Source organism: Chelonia mydas, chromosome 8, assembly GCF_015237465.2.
Source record: "Chelonia mydas isolate rCheMyd1 chromosome 8, rCheMyd1.pri.v2, whole genome shotgun sequence".
Lineage (NCBI taxonomy): Eukaryota > Metazoa > Chordata > Testudines > Cheloniidae > Chelonia > Chelonia mydas.
The window spans coordinates 21550951-21567384 of record NC_057854.1 but is presented as its reverse complement, the minus strand read 5'-3'; the positions used below and the strand labels follow the sequence as shown (position 1 = coordinate 21567384).

At 50.5% G+C, this 16434-nt stretch overlaps 1 protein-coding gene across 10 annotated transcripts in view; it reads right to left on the bottom strand.

Moving 5' to 3' along the window:
- The window catches only part of ABLIM3 (actin binding LIM protein family member 3), a 108358-nt gene that overhangs the window by 21802 nt on the left and 70122 nt on the right, over nucleotides 1-16434 (bottom strand). For all 10 annotated transcript variants that reach the window (XR_006283308.1, XR_006283309.1, XM_007062376.4 and 7 more), the window contains exons 5-8: nucleotides 15499-15625; nucleotides 10984-11077; nucleotides 4912-4999; nucleotides 1571-1629 (exon numbers count right to left, since the gene is read on the bottom strand). Coding sequence is in view for 8 of the 10 variants with exons in the window: in XM_007062376.4 (XP_007062438.3) it covers nucleotides 1571-1629; nucleotides 4912-4999; nucleotides 10984-11077; nucleotides 15499-15625 (368 nt within the window). In the remaining 2 variants the exon portion in view is untranslated. The remainder of the gene's footprint in view (nucleotides 1-1570; nucleotides 1630-4911; nucleotides 5000-10983; nucleotides 11078-15498; nucleotides 15626-16434) is intronic.

Genomic DNA, 16434 nt, shown 5'->3' with positions numbered 1-16434 from the left:
CATAGAAAACCACAAACTGGTTCAGAACTGAAGCTGACCGTCATTCAAATCATGGAGACTGAGGGACCAAATCCAGCCTTGGCACAAGGCAGGCATAATGCCATTGAAGTCAATGGAATTTCACTTGCTTATATCAGGGCTGAATTTTCCCCCACTGTATAACTCCAGGACAAGGACAGCACCCCCAAAGTCCCCCACACCTCCAGCAGCAGGCTATAACCCTGTGAAACTGCCCAGCAATGCCCTCTGTACTCCTTCCTAACCACTAAGATTGTTGTATATCGGCATTCTGTCTGGGTTCGCATAGTCCAAATGTGCAGTTCACTTTAATGGCCAGATTCAGATCCAGCGAGACAGGCCCTGCCCATTAAAATCGAATGATTCTGAAAGACATGTAGCATGTGGTCTGCTGGTTGCAGACACACATGCCGCTGTTAATCATACCTAACGGTAACTGAACAGAGCAGCAGTGAGTAACTGCAATAGAGGCTAGAGAACACTAGAGGGAACCTGGGGCAGGGCTTGGAAGGGAGAAGAGGCAAGAGGGGGGAGGACTGTTACAATCTGTGGGTTTGCTTCCATAAAAAGTTTGTTTCTAGTGAGGACTTCAGTCCTTCAGACCAACCCCCACAACGGCCTGTCAGTGAATTGGCAGGCATGGTTTATTCCGGCATTGCTCTAGCATCTTGCACCACAACCGACAATGCATGTTCAACGTGCACCTGAGGACTGTGAGCATGGCCAGCAGCCTTGCCATGGACAAAGGCCTCCCAGTGCTTCTTCTGAATGGCGCACAAAGAAGAGGTTTGAGCAGGCCAAGTCATCAAACTTTCCAGCAGGATGGAAAGGCGCTTTACAGCAGCTTGCATCCTGCAGTATGGCTGTCAAGCTGTCACTGAGACAGCAGGGAAGCAAGGGACTGATCTGGCTTATCCTGATGTTATGAAGGGTGCAGAGGCAGGCAGCTTTGATGGGCCATATGGTGACTGCTCTCCTGGCCTGGAACATTCCTGGGTTTGTGTCTACCTACAATTTAACAATCGGAACAAACAAACACCCACTAAAGCACAGAGAGGATGGCCGACCTCTGACTCTGTGGGCTGGGCCTGGAAGCATCTCTCCGCAGGGGAGGAGGAAATGCCATATGGAGTATGGGGGAATGATGCCTCCTCACACTGCTCAACATCACTCCCTGCAGACATTTACAGAGCTGCAGCTGCTCTTCAAATGGAGTCCTGCCCATGACTCACCATGGCTAGAAGGATGATGGCTGCAATGCAAAACCTCTGAGGCGGGAGGGGGATCCTCAAAGTTCTGGGTTGCAGAGGACCCTTTGGAAAGCAGGAGGCTGAATGTGCTGACCCTTGGGCCAGGGTCTTGCAGTGTTTTTGGTATGGCAGGTCCCCCTCAGTTTGGGTCTTCCCCCCATAACTCATTTCCAGCCAGGGACCAGAGCTCTCAGGGGCACTTTCAGAGATGTCTGGTTGTCTTGGAGGCATACTGGAATGTGCTTCTGGCCCAGCCACCTGTCACAGAAACTCCATCATGAATCTCTGATGCTCCAGCTTACCTTCAATTTCTTCTCTGCCCTCGCTGCCTGTTTGCAGATCGGGTGCCACACTTCAGAACCTGGAAGCCAGGAGAACAGCAGAAGATCAGAGTCTTTCAACTCTCCACTGGAGAGACAAACTTTCCACTCACAGTCAGAACCAGATGTAATAGTACCCCTTCATCCTGACTGTCAGCACACCCAGCTAGCTTAGTCCTGGACCTGCAAGCAGCTCTGCAGATGCACTTCAATCCTGCCTTACAACTGCCCCCACTATTATAGTCCTGGATCCTACAGCTCCGCTGAGAATTCCCAAAGCTGGTCTGCAGCATCTCCTGCTGTTCCAGTACTGGGGTTCTTGGGAGCAAAGCCTGGAAGTCATATGCATCTTTTAGATCAGTGGTTCTCAACCAGGGGTACGCATAGCCCTGGGGTACACAGAGGTCTTCCAGCATCAACTCAGCTAGATATTTTCCTTGTATTACAACAGGCTACATAAAAAGCACTAGCGAAGTCAGTACAAACTAAAATTTCATACGATGACTTGTTTATGCTGCTTTATATACTATACACTGAAATGTAAGTATAATATTTATATTCCAATTGATTTATTTTATAATTATATGGCATAAATAAGAAAGTTAGCAATTTTTCACTCATAGCATGGTGTGACACTTATATTTTATGTCTGATTTTGTAAGCAAGTTGTTTTTAAGTGAGGTGAAATTTGGGGTACACAAGAGCAATCAAACTCTTGAAAGGGGCACAGTAGTCTGGAAAGATTGAGAGCCACTGTTTTAGATTGTTAGCTCTTTGGGGCAGGGGCTGTTTTGAGATCTGAATCTTGTACAGCACCAAGCACATTGTAAAACAATGAACAGGGATGATAATATTCCTTCCGAATTAGGAGGAAACCAGCAAATTCCTTTCACTTGTGATGTAAACTTGAACTTGAATCCAGGTCTCCACAGATAACAAGCCAGTGCAATATCCCCCTCCTACACGTATGGGTCTGTCAATGGGAGACCCTGTGAGCCTGTAAATGGTGCGAGTCTACATCAAATCACCAAGACATTCCAATGGAGCCCTCACTGATGGAATACTGAGTGAGACTTAGACGGCATAGCTGCACAGCTGCTGCCGGATGGGAGGAAAGCGACAGGCACCCAGGCCCAGCAATGTGTTTGTTAGTCTTTGATTTGTCAGGTTTATTGACTTTCCTGGGCACCTTCTATATTATAGTGTGGCCACAGGAATGTCCTTGGACTGGGGCTGATGGATAGGAGGGCAAGGCAGAGGCACTGGACCAGTGCTGTAATATGATCTTTTGTGCCTCAAAACAATGCATAAGCCTTCCTTTCCAATCCATTGCAGCCTCTCTAGCTCCCAAAGCCTGAGATTACTGGCTGGTAAAGCCTGAGATTACTGGCTGTGGTGTAAGCTCACAGATCCTCGGTTCTCTTGGCTACATAAGTCATTCACTGTTGAATCTGATTGTGCGGATGGGTCGATAGAAGACTAAAACACCACCAGCTAAATGCCAGACAAGTAGCTCACCTCAGAGGTGAAGGAACAGATTATTTAAAAATAAACTTTCAAACAGAAGAAAGGGAACTTGCAGGAAGAAAACTGACAGAAACAACAAACCTTGACTGGAAAGTCCATTCCCCATTTACCTACCTACCAGGACCTGTGTTCAGGATTCCGTGCTTTTCATGGAAACAGCGGAGCATTGTCCTGCCCCATCCCCGCTTTAGGTGGCCATATTGGAATCAGCTGTTCCTGGGGCAACACAGAATCTTGAACTCAGGTCTTGGCTGGTAACGTTAGACGTTCACCTGTGAGATCAGGAACCAGCCCCCAAGGGAATTCAGGATCAGAGTCAAGGTGAGAATGGCTGTAGCAGCCCCAGACTGGGCATGTACCCAACACAATCGATCCGATAGTCCTGGTTCATAAATTATCAGTGCCAGAAAACCAGACCCCTTCTCTTCCTTCACCCAATTGTTGGTGTCACATTTTGGGCCCCTGGATGCCATGATAGCACTGGTCTGTCACAGGCCATGCATTAGGGATGACAGCCAGGTGCAGAGCTTTCATAAAACACCCCTCCCTCTCCACCAAACAAGGGGCACTCTTCTGGGAGCATGCTGGCTGACATTCCAGCATGACACTAACAGCATGGCCACTCCCCCGTGTTCGTGCCAACACGATTAGCATCTCACGGAGGAGTCAGTCAGCCCCGGGCAGAGGCTCCTGCCACAAATCCTGCAGTGTGGGAGCGGGAGGGACCCAGCCCTGCAATTACCCCACAGACCTACGGGGTAATTAATGACTCAGGGCGACAGGCAGCTGCAGGTTACCTAAGGGAAAACACATCCTCCCTCAGAGCTGGAAATAGCCCCAAAGGCAGCTTCAGCAGGGGATGAACATCTCCAGAGACCCGATTATTTATTTCCTTCTTGCTGAAACCAGTCAACCACACTACCTGTGCTGCATGGCTTAACCCCTTCAGTGCCGCACTCAGCAGAACGTGGAAACAGAGGAGGGTTGGTTTTGTGGTTAAGGCACTGGCGTGGGACCCAAGAGATCTTGGTTCAATTCCCAGGCTCACTGTGAGAGCTCAAACATGTTCCTTAAACCAACAGTGGCCCGTGATTGTGTGTGTCTGTTTCTCAAGTTGGGCACCCAAAACCTGTGGCCATTTATGAAAACACTGGTCCTGTTCTCTCTGTGCTTCAGCCTTCTCTCTGCAAAATGGGAACAAGGAGGCAGCTCTTTACCTCACAGGGGATGGCGAGGGCTAACCTCTGAACAGTGTGAAATGCTCTAGACACTACAGTGCTGGAGGCCAAAGAAGGTCCTAGATCGGTGGCTCTTTAGCCATGGCTGGGAATCCCCCACCTGGCTCAATGATCCCCAAAGGGATCCAGTGGGAGATTCTCTGACACCATTGGAACACAGCTAACCTGCATTAACTACAAGTTAGCAACAGCTCTGGAGATATGATTGCATGAGCCAGCCAGGACTGAGCCTAATGTGATAGCCACTCCAGAGGGCTCTTCTGGGGCAAGTCACCACAGGGATTTCGACTCCTAGTTTGCAGGCCAATTTCCATCTGCCCGCTGCGACTGGGGTGACCCCACTCCCAGTTCAGTTCACTGCATTGCTGGTTTAGCACGCGACACTAGTGACCATCGGCTGGGGGAGATTTGTACAAGGCCACACTCCTGACATTGCTGGGCTCAACAAATTATGTTACAGGCAGAGTTCAGTGACAACAGATCTGTGGGGCACTGAGGAGGTGTTAATCTGCCCATCCCACAGCCTGAGCTTTCTCCCTGTGGCGAGGGTGTCCATACCTGTGAGGTACATCTCCTCCCCTTCCGTGAACATCTGGTGGCAGCGGACGCATCTGGCACAGGTTGGGTGGTAGTGCTTCCCTCCTGCCTACAAACAAGCAGAGGAAAATGGTTCCTAAGCAAGCAGAAAATGCAGATACACTTTTGTCTCCATTCCTCTGAGTGTGAGCTGCTCAGTCCCCTCCACACTCCTTTTGCTTGCAGTGCAAAACACAAAGCAAGATGAAAGAGCCTAGCAAAGGAGAGCTGGGGCCCCAACAGGGAACCACAGATGGCAGACCAGCCCTAGACTCACTAGGAGACTAATATCTTTGCCATAATGTATGAAGAGAACCCATGTCCAGGGTCCCATTTCCTGCAAGCAAGCTGAGCGCAAGGTGGATGTACAATGCTACAAGCTCTACCTTTCACACTCACCTGGCAGTGGGGTAAATGACTATCCAAAGTGCAGGGCAGCAGAGAATTAGGCCCAGGCAGCCCCAAACCAGCAAACTGGGGACCAAATCCTGCAACCTTTGACTCCCACAAGCACACCTCAAAGTCAACAGTATTACTTATGTGAGCAAGGACTTACAGGATCAATTTCTGCATTTGCTTTCGGAAGGATTCTGTAGCTGTAGCTCAAAAATGTCCTATTGTTCAGCTATGGAGCCGTATTTTTCACCAGTTCCCACCCCGAACATTTCCACTGGAGTTGGACAGAATGCCCACTTTGGCCCAGGGGGGTCACAGCTGTGAAATATCATAGCAGTGCCATAGTCTTCTGTTTGGCAAACTGTCACTGGGATTTTTACCATCTTGGGAGCGGGAGAGACACACCCACAACAGTACAAGGGGCTCACTAGGTTTCATTTTGCAGCCCACTCCAATGAAGTGAAAGCCAAAATGATTCCTGCTTTATTATTTTTTTCCCAGCCCTGATTTCTTGGGACTCTCTAGAAACTTTTCTGCTGCCTTCAGTGCAAATGATGCCCAAACTTTAGAAATAGCAACCTGCTATTTTTCCAGTTGTGATGTAGCTGGTCTGTTCTCCCTGAACTCTGACAAGGATAATAGGTTTAATTGGTAGCTTGCTTCCCCTCAAAATGTCTGCAAGAATTTCAGTTATAGACTCGTTTGCTGGGCTTCCAAGCTCAGAGGCAGCAGTTGGCTCTGGGCTGTACTGAGACCTGGTCTGTGCTGTATACAGCGTAACCCCCAAGGGATATTTTACGATAATGTCAGAAGGGGGAAAGACTATTAAGGCTGGTAAGGGAATGAAAGAAGAAGGAAGGGCTGTTGTAATTTACTGTATCTAACTTAACTGTTTCTCTTGTATCAGGAAACAATGAGGAGAATGGGATAATTTGCTAAGAGGGGATCACTGACTCCATCATGAGAAAGATTCTTACTCGATTATCTATGGGGCACTGATAATTGTATACAGAGCTTTTCACCATCCTAGTCTTGGTTTCAGTTTGACCCAGATTAGTTTAGATGGAAATGTTACTGTCCAGTGGCTCTTCTGCAGCTTGTGTATGACATGAGTGGATGGGTCTCAGCAGCAGATGTCAACATCATGCAATGCACCCACACGACTGGTATTAACTGTCTGTTTCTGGTTGGCAGCTTCATCAGACAGGCCCAGGACCAAATGGACCACGGAGACTGAACTCCCCTCTCCAGGTATGTTGGCAGGGTCACTGTGTGAGGGAAGCTCACTCTGCTGCCCATGCAGTCCATGTTTTGTACACAAGCAGAGGAGCTCAGGGGCTCGGGCTGCGAACCCAGCATCCATACTTCACGAGTGCCAAATTTCACTTCCAAAAGAAAGGACGAAAGTCAGAAAAGCCACTTGTGGCACTAGCTGTGGAGAAGGATCTGACACTAGTGCAGAAGAACGAAGGGCCCAATCCAGTTCTCACTGAAGTCCAGAGGACTTTCCATTGCCTTCACTGGGGGCTGGATCGGTCTCTAAATGAACAAGGACAAGTGGAGCAGTCTCCACTGTCCAGAATGCTTTTGGACCATATCTTTCTTTTAAATATATTGTATATTTTAAATAATCTGTTCAATTGTTTCAAGATTATGCAAATCCTAACCCTGCCCTGCCTCTAAAAATCTAAAACACGCCCCCCTTGGATTTGTCAGGAGTCTGCTCTGTATTTCCCATTGTTCAGAAAGGCTTGGCTATTTTTATTCCAGACACTTTGGGGAGGTGTACCCTGTGACTGGAATAGCAAGGGTTACTGCAGGTCAGGTCAATACTGAGCTGTATTGGCTGAGCTGTGTGGAGACACAGGCCTTAAATAGGATGGGGCACTGCCGGTCAGCACTGAGATACACTAGCTTGGCTGTGCGGAGCAGAGTACACCACAATTCAGGCCTATCTTTCCCTTTAATCACAAGCTCTGAAACAAACATCCACAATTTAAAACTCAACAGTCCCTCTGCAAGGAGAAGTGATTACACTTCAAAGCAGAATGCAACAATCTTGTTTATTTTGTATTGATTACAATTACAGCCATTGTAAAAGCCTGATGGAAGCTGTGAGTGAAGAGAGCTACTCATTATTACGTGGGGTCCCTTAAAGATTCATTAATCATTCAAGGCTGACTGCACAACTCACAATCATTTGGAACACCCAGAGGGTCATGGGATAGCGCAAGAAAGCTCATTAAGGCCTAAAATTATTTAAAGGAGCCTATTCTATTTTGAGCTCTGCCAGACAAGACAATGAAAGCCTATTGCTTTAAGGAAAATAATTCAGCATCCCACCCTAGCCTAGTGACTGGTTTGTGATTGGCACTCGCTGGCCAGAGGTGCAGAAGGAGCCCTCTTTAGAGCAATGCAGGAGCAGAAGAGACATGGGAGAAAGGTGAGGGGTCACTCACATTCCAGGCCATGACTGAGCAGGAACTGTGAAGTGGCACTGCACTGGCTTTCTGGAAAGATAGGTCATGTAGTGCCCCAAGAGCTCTCTGCATCTCCATCCCTCTGCAGCCTTCACTGCACAGCACATCCGCTCCCCCTGCCTTGTTTCCCTCAGCTCCATTCCAATAGCTGGATGAAAGTCAGTAACAGAGTCTGCCCAGAGGTACCCCAGAGCCCAGCTGATTTATTTCCAGCCCACTTGGTCACTATTGCATAGTTCCCTTGCCTGGGCACAGGGAATCCCACCTGCCTGTTGCAGCAGAGATCTCAACTAACGGGGCGTGGCTGATGTTCAGAATGCTGCACAGACATGAACCAATTCTTCCCCACAGCAGGCCATGAAAGGATCATTATCCCCCCATCACAGATGGGGAGGCTGAGGCAGGAACCAATGACGGAGGTGGGTCTGAACGGTGGTGTCAGTTACAAGCTGGTGAGGTGGCGTAATGTGGACACAGAGGAGGCAGAAGAGCAGTGTGGCAGCATGAAGAACAGCCCCAGGACGGGGCAAGAAGGTGGAAGGCAAGGCAGCTCCTCTCACTCTATATTTCCCCCTGGTGATCACTTTTCTGGTACAACTCTGCCCTTTTGCTCCCCAAGCACATGCACATTGACCTCTGATGGAATGGATCCAAAGAGGTGAGATGATTTGGCTGAGGTCACAAAGGGAGTCAGTGTCAGAGCCAGGATGAACGCTCAAGAGTGCACAGCACCCAGGTCTCAGCTTCAGCCACTTGTTAGCGATAGTCCCCTGAAGGGGATGGGGAAAGGGTTGGATGGCCCAGGGGGCTTGGTACCAGCGTCCAGAGATTTTCGCCTCAAAGTCACTGCTTTGGAGCCAGCCCAGTTCAGTAGGGGACCAAAAGCAACTACCATCTCCCGGCTCTTTGGTGGCTCCTGCACAGAATGAGTGAGAGAGGCCTCAGCCCAGCTACCACCACAGTTGCCGGCTGGCTCAGCAGGGAAGCCACGGAGACGGTACCCCACTCCCTCCAGGGCAGCGACGAGGCACACTCCCCTGCAGCTGCCCATACAGTGCCCATCATGGTGGTACACACAGGACCCCTCTCCAGGACACTAAATTCACTTGAAAAATTTCTTTAAAAAAACAGCCAAGTTGAGTGAGAGCAGTGGCCAGCAGGATCACTCTGCTGGCACCTCTGGATTTCAGGCCCCCTTCATGTCCCTGAGGGTGTCGGAGTTAGAAAAGCCCTCCATGCCTTCTGCCTAGGACTAACCTGGTGTGGGAACCATGAGGAGCCCAAGACACCTCCTTTGGAGTGCCCTCCTTGACAAACAGCACTTGGAATGAGCTCCATTAAAGGGACAGAGTTCCTCAGACATCCGATGAAGTGAGCTGTAGCTCACGAAAGCTTATGCTCAAATAAATTGGTTAGTCTCTAAGGTGCCACAAGTACTCCTTTTCTTTTTGCTTAGACATTCTTGTTAACTCCTGGAAATGTGCTGGAAATGGCCCACCTTGATTATCACTTCAAAAGGTTTTCTCTCCCCCCGCCCCACTCTCCTGCTGGTAATAGCTCATCTTAAGTGATCACTCTCCTTACAATGTATATTTTTTCATGGTCTGTGTGTATATAAAATCTCCTCACTGTACTTTCCACTTTATGCATCCGATGAAGTGAGCTGTAGCTCACGAAAGCTTATGCTCAAATAAATTGGTTAGTCTCTAAGGTGCCACAAGTACTCCTTTTCTTTCTACTAAAGAATCACACCTAAAGCCCTGCTGGGATGCAGAAACCAGCCAGGTCCTTTGTGCTGCATCCCTGCTAAAAGAACAATACAATGCTGCTTGGGCTCGCTAATACCATTCACATAAACCGCTGCTTCTCCTCTTGACTGGCCAGTCTCCCTTGGATGCTTGCACTTCACCACTGGCTCATTCTACCAGCCTAAAGGGCGTGGCTAGTGGGCTTGGCTCGGGCCTGCTGCTTCCCCTTGCAGACAGCTCTGCACCTCTGCCAAGCCTTTCCCCTGCTAGTACACAGCCACATGACTAGCAGCCCTGTTGGATGTGTTGCCATGGCAACTGGTAGGGGGAGTGGAGTCTGGCTACAATCACGCTCCTAGGTGACTGTATTGAGAAAAGCATCTGAAAAATGTGCCAGTGTCACCAGGAGAGCAGGGGCAGTAACTGATGGTTATCGCGGGTGCTCAGCAATGCCCATGCTGCACCTGGGAGATCAGACATGTGCTGGCAAAGTCCCTGGCCTCCAGTAACGGGGGAACGTGGCTAGGATTGGGGAAGGGGAAGGGGGTCCCTTTGGAGAGGCACTGAATTCCAGCTCAGGTGCTGGGGCAAGGCTCTCTGTGGACAAATACCACACTGCCTCTGCCCATCCATCCATCCTTCCCCGGTGCTCCGATATTATAGTGTGGGGCATGGTGCCATATTAGAACCCACACAGATCTCTAGGAAAACACCTATTGGACACCCACACTACATACACATGCTGACACCTGCCAGCTGGGAGGACTGAACCAGGGGATCCTCCTTCACCCTGTCACTTGTGCTAAAGGAATAACTTCCTCAGCTTCGAGTAAGTAGCAGGCTCTTGTATGTACCCATCACCTGGGCCACATCAGCCAACCATTTCTATTACCACAATCACCTGTACCACCTCGCTACTGCCCTGCAAAGCAGTGCTGCTGCTTCTGTGGCTATGACTCCAATGCCAGAGGACAGTGCTGCTCTGTCCCACCCCAATCCCTGGGAGCCAGCCCCTTGTGCATTCAGGATATTGAGGTCAGTCAGCGTCCATACCTCCATACTACAGAGGAGGAAACTGCGGCTCAGCGACAGCAAAGGGCTCACCCCCAGGTGCACAGGGAATCAGTGGCAGAACCAGGAATGGAAGTGAGGACCTGCAGTGCCCTGCTCTAGCCCATAGATCACACTACCTTTCAGTCATTTGCATTGCCCAAGTGTGACCGGAGGAGCCATGGGTTGCAGAGAGTGTGATTTAGGAAACACCCAGTTAAAATGGCTCACGACAGTGCTTAGGTCAATGACAAAACTCTCAGGGGGTCCCTTCTGCAAAGGGCTGGCTAGATGGTTCCTCTGCACCGTGGGTGGGATTCACTCGCCCAGCCCTCTCCTGCTGGAAGGAAGCTAGCAGTTCTCTGCCTGCCCCAACTCACCTCCAGGACCCTGCCACTGATGTACCGGTCACAGGTCTCACACTTAATGCCGAACTGGGCATGGTAGTCAGATTCGCAGTATGGAACACCGTCCCTTTGGAGGAGAGAGGGAGACAGGAAGTGAGAGGAGTGGGAGGGCACGCAGCAACTGAGAGACCCACCCCACACACACACAGATGATACGTAGCTTTCACTGCATCAAATGGCTCAGCTGAGACGTGGCCTGTATTAGAACGACCTCCCCAGAGGGGTGTTTGCTGGGAGGCTCTTCTGCTATCAAGGGAGCAAGCAAGTGACCATTGGAAGGTTGGTGGTGAAGCAAGAGGGCAGCTTCTTCAGTTGTCACCCCTCCTACCAGAGGCTCTCCTCACCTAACCCATCCCTGCCCATTCCCACCCTCTCCCCCCGCCCCCAGGCTCTCCTCACCTATCCCATCCCCGCACCTCCCCACCCCGAGGTTCTCCTCACCTACCCCAGCCCCGCCCCTCCCCACCCTCTCCCACCACATGCTCTTCTCACCTACCCCTGCCCTGCCCTGCCCCTCCCACCCTCATCTACCCCAGCCCTGCCCCCCCCCCTTCCCCCACAGGCTCTCCTCATCCTTCCCTCCCCACCCACTCCCCTGCGGGCTGCCTTTCCTCTATCAGCTTGTTTCCCCTGCAGGCTCCAGCTCATTGCTCACTCCACACAGGGGCAGAGCGAGGATTTTATTACAGGCTTCACCTTCACGCTTCAGTGCTTTTCTCAGAGAGCAGCAGGAGAGCAGTTCCAAGTGCAAGGGGACATCTTCCTGCAGGCCAGGTGCCTGATCCCCCCACACCCCAGCCAGGCCAGGCTCATGCAGCCACTCCGCCCCCAGGAGGGGATGCAGGGCTCCCGGGCTGCCTGTCAAGAGGGCCCCATGCTACCCTTGGTGTCTCAGACCCACCGCATCTGCACAGACCACAGCAATTGTATGTAAGAGAGCAGTATGACTCTCTTACAATTGCATTGTATGTAAGAGAGCAGTGTGACTGCTCAGAGCTCCAGTATGAAACTGCAGAAAAACCTGAGTGTCTCTGGATTAAGTTTAGAAGCGTGAACAACAAGGGTGATGTTGTGGTGGGAGTCTGCTATAGACCACCAGACCAGAGGGATGAGGTGGACGAAGCTTTCTTCCGACAACTAATGGAAGTTACTAGATCGCAGGCCCTGGTTCTTATGGGAGACTTCAATCACCCTGATATCTGCTGGGAGAGCAATACAGCGGTGCACAGACAATCCAGGAAGTTTTTGGAAAGTGTAGGGGACAATTTCCTGGTGCAAGTGCTGGAGGAACCAACTAGGGGCAGAGCTCTTCTTGACCTTGCTCACAAACAGGGAAGAATTAGTAGGGGAAGCAAAAGTGGATGGGAACTTGGAAGGCAGTGACCATGAGATGGTCGAGTGCAGGATCCTGACACAGGGAAGAACGGAGAGCAGCAGAATACGGACCCTGGACTTCAGAAAAGCAGATTTTGACTCCCTCAGGGAACTGATAGGCAGGATCCCCTGGGAGAATAACATGAGGGGGAAAGGAGTCCAGGAGAGCTGGCTGTATTTTAAAGAATCCTTATTGAGGTTATAGGGACAAACCATCCTGATGTGTAGAAAGAACAGTAAATATGGCAAACGACCAGCTTGGCTTAACAGTGAAATCCTTGCTGATCTTAAACACAAAAAAGAAGCTTACAAGAAGTGGAAGATTGAACAAATGACGAGGGAAGAGTATAAAAATATTGCTCGGGCATGCAGGAGTGAAATCAGGAAGGCCAAATCACACCTGGAGTTGCAGCTAGCAAGAGATGTTAAGAGTAACAAGAAGGGTTTCTTCAGGTATGTTAGCAACAAGAAGAAAGTCAAGGAAAGTGTGGGCCCCTTACTGAATGAGGGAGGCAACCTAGTGACAGAGGATGTGGAAAAAGCTAATGTACTCAATGCTTTTTTTGCCTCTGTCTTCACGAACAAGGTCAGCTCCCAGACTGCTGCACTGGGCAGCACAGCATGGGGAGGAGGTGACCATCCCTCTGTGAAGAAAGTGGTTCGGGACTATTTAGAAAAGCTGGATGAGCACAAGTCCCTGGGGCCAGATGTGCTGCATCCGAGAGTGCTAAAGGAGTTGGCGGATGTGATAGCAGAGCCATCGGCCATTATCTTTGAAAACTCATGGCGATCGGGGGAGGTCCCGGAAGACTGGAAAAAGGCTAATGTAGTGCCCGTCTTTAAAAAAGGGAAGAAGGAGGATCTGGGGAACTACAGGCCAGTCAGCCTCACCTCAGTCCCTGGAAAAATCATGGAGCAGGTCCTCAATGAAGCACTTAGAGGAGAGCACTATCAGGAACAGTCAGCATGGATTCACCAAGGGCAAGTCATGCCTGACTAATCTAATTGCCTTCTATGACAAGATAACTGGCTCTGTGGATGAGGGGAAAGCAGTGGACATGTTGTTCCTTGACTTTAGCAAAGCTTTTGACACGGTCTCCCACAGTATTCTTGCCAGTAAGTTAAAGAAGTATGGGCTGGATGAATGGACTATAAGGTGGCTAGAAAGCTGGCTAGATTGTCGGGCTCAATGGGTAGCGATCAGTGGCTCCATGTCTAGTTGGCAGCAGGTATCAAGTGGAGTGCCCCAAGGGTCGGTCCTCAGGCCGGTTTTGTTTAATATCTTCATTAATGATCTGGAGGATGGTGTGGATTGCACCCTCAGCAAGTTTGCAGATGACACTATACTGGGAGGAGAGGTAGATACGCTGGAGGGTAGGAATAAGATACAGAGGGACCTAGACAAATTAGAGGATTGGGCCAAAAGAAATCTGATGAGGTTCAACAAGGACAAGTGCAGAGTCCTGCACTTAGGATGGAAGAATCCCATGTACCGCTACAGACTAGGGACCGAATGGCTAGGCAGCAGTTCTGCAGAAAAGGACCTAGAGGTTACAGTGGATGAGAAGCTGGATATGAGTCAACAGTGTGCCCTTGTTGCCAAGAAGGCCAATGGCATTTTGGAATGTATACGTAGGGGCATTGCCAGCAGATCAAGGGACGTGATCGTTCCCCTCTATTCGACATTGGTCAGGCCTCATCTGGAGTACTGTGTCCAGTTTTGGGCCCCACACTACAAGAAGGATGTGGAAAAACTGGAAAGAGTCCAGCGGAGGGCAACAAAAATGATTAGGGGACTGGAACACATGGCTTATGAGGAGAGGCTGAGGGAACTGGGGTTGTTTAGTCTGCGGAAGAGAAGAATGAGGGGGGATTTGATAGTTGCTTTCAACTACCTGAAAGGGGGTTCCAAAGAGGATGGATCTAGACTATTCTCAGTGGTAGCAGATGACAGAACGAGGAATAATGGTCTCAAGTTGCAGTGGGGGAGGTTTAGGTTGGATATTAGGAAAAACTTTTTCACTAGGAGGGTGGTGAAACACTGGAATGCGTTACCTCGGGAGGTGGTGGAATCTCCTTCCTTAGAAGTTTTTAAGGTCAGGCTTGACAAAGCCCTGGCTGGGATGATTTAGTTGGGGATTGGTCCTGCTCTGAGCAGGGGGTTGGACTAGATGACCTCCTGAGGTCCCTTCCAACCCTGATATTCTATGATTCTATGATTCTATGATAATTATTTGGAACTGCTGGCCCTTGACCAGCTTCTGAGGAGGGGATGGAGTGGGACTCCTGGGGCAGCTAAGCTGTGCTCTGGAGTCTGAGGAGGAGGAGAGGAGTGGTACGAGGGTACAATAGAGTTGCTCTTGCCTGCTAATGTTACTGAATTTGCCTGCAGCCTCCTAGGGGCCATCTAGCCTGGACTGTAAAAGCCTGACAGTGGGCATGCTTCATGAGCAAAGGCTGTGCCAGAAACCCTGCAGCTGGCCAGCATGCAGAGAAAGAAACCCTTTCCCTGCTGCCTGCTCTCAGCCTCAGACAGTCACAAATACACACGGAGACCCACAGCCCTCGATGCCGCTGCTGTGCCCCACACCACAGCCACCAAGGGGTGAGGGAGAGTGACAGCCTGCCTGGGCCAAAAGCACAGGCCACTTGAGCTAATGGAGACTCTGCCCCGGGGCACCAGCACTACGGCCTCTGACAGGTATGTGAGCAGATGTGCTGTTCCATTCGGAAGAGGGCATGCGTGCCACATACTCACCAGCCGGCCCTTTCCCTGCGCAGTAGCATGTCTTGGAGGGATTCCAATGATCCCCTTCCCCATCATGGTGAGCCCCTTCCCCAAGTCTCCTCAGAGACGTGTCTAGCACTTCCAGGATGCATCCTTCCCACCCAGCTGTGGGGGTGTGTGTGGAGACAGGTGATCAGCTGGCTCCCCACCCAAAATCCATTTCTGTGATATGTGCTTCTGAAGCCCCTGCAGCCTGAAGGACGAGGGAAGTCGTGAGCCTGCAGCAATCCCAGGGGCATACACTAGCCCTCGGCCTCCTTGCTCCCTCCCCAGTGAGTGGCCATGGTGCAGTGAAGGATGCCGGGAAGGGATGAGGAGACACTCACTTGCTGATGTACTCGCCGGTCAGGATGATCCCGCAGGTTTGGCATTTGAAGCAGCTGACGTGCCACTGCTTCTCCAGGGCCAGGAGCGACTGGCCATGCTTGATCTCCTCCTTGCAGCCTGCACAGTCTGGGGAGACAAGGGATGGGGCAGAGCATGAAACCACCACAGCTTCCTGCCCCAGGGGGCTCTGCAGCCTGGCGAAGGCACAGCTGGCAAACCCTCTGGGAAATCGCAAGAGTTGGCAACACAGTTGGCAACACCCTCCCGCTCTCATCTTGCTGTCATCTAGAGCAAGGCACTGTGACTCGCATATTTCAAACTCTGCCCAAGCTAGAGGGGACATATTGAAACACTTTGTTGACTTGTGCCATCATTCCCTAAAATCTTGGGAGCCGGGACAGGATCCTGTGCACACCGAGAGAATCAAACGCACAGCCCCACACTTATAGCAATGCACACAGATACACACACAGACTCACACTGAGGGTAGGTCTGCACGGCATTCGGCAGTGTGATTGCAGCTCAGGTGGGCATACCTGCACTGGCTTTATTCTAGCTAGCGCAGCTGAAAATAGCAGTGAACACCCAGCGGCATGGACCCCGGCACTGGATTGAACAAGCTTGCCCAGAATCCGGAGTACATACTTGCATTGATAGTCCACACCAGGGTCCATGCCACTTTATCTTCACTGCTATTTTTAGCCAGGCTTGCTAGAGTCAAGCTTGCAGTGTGAACATACCCACAGGCACACACAAATTCCCATGCACAGAATCAGAGAGAAGTGCGTGCACACACACACATATAGAATCAAACCACTCTCTCCCAGAATCAGACACCTTTTCACCCTCTGATTTGGGTGCTGGGAGAGAGGCCTCCGATGAGAGCTATCCCAACACACATTGCATTTTTCTTCTAATGGGAATATGCATCTTCA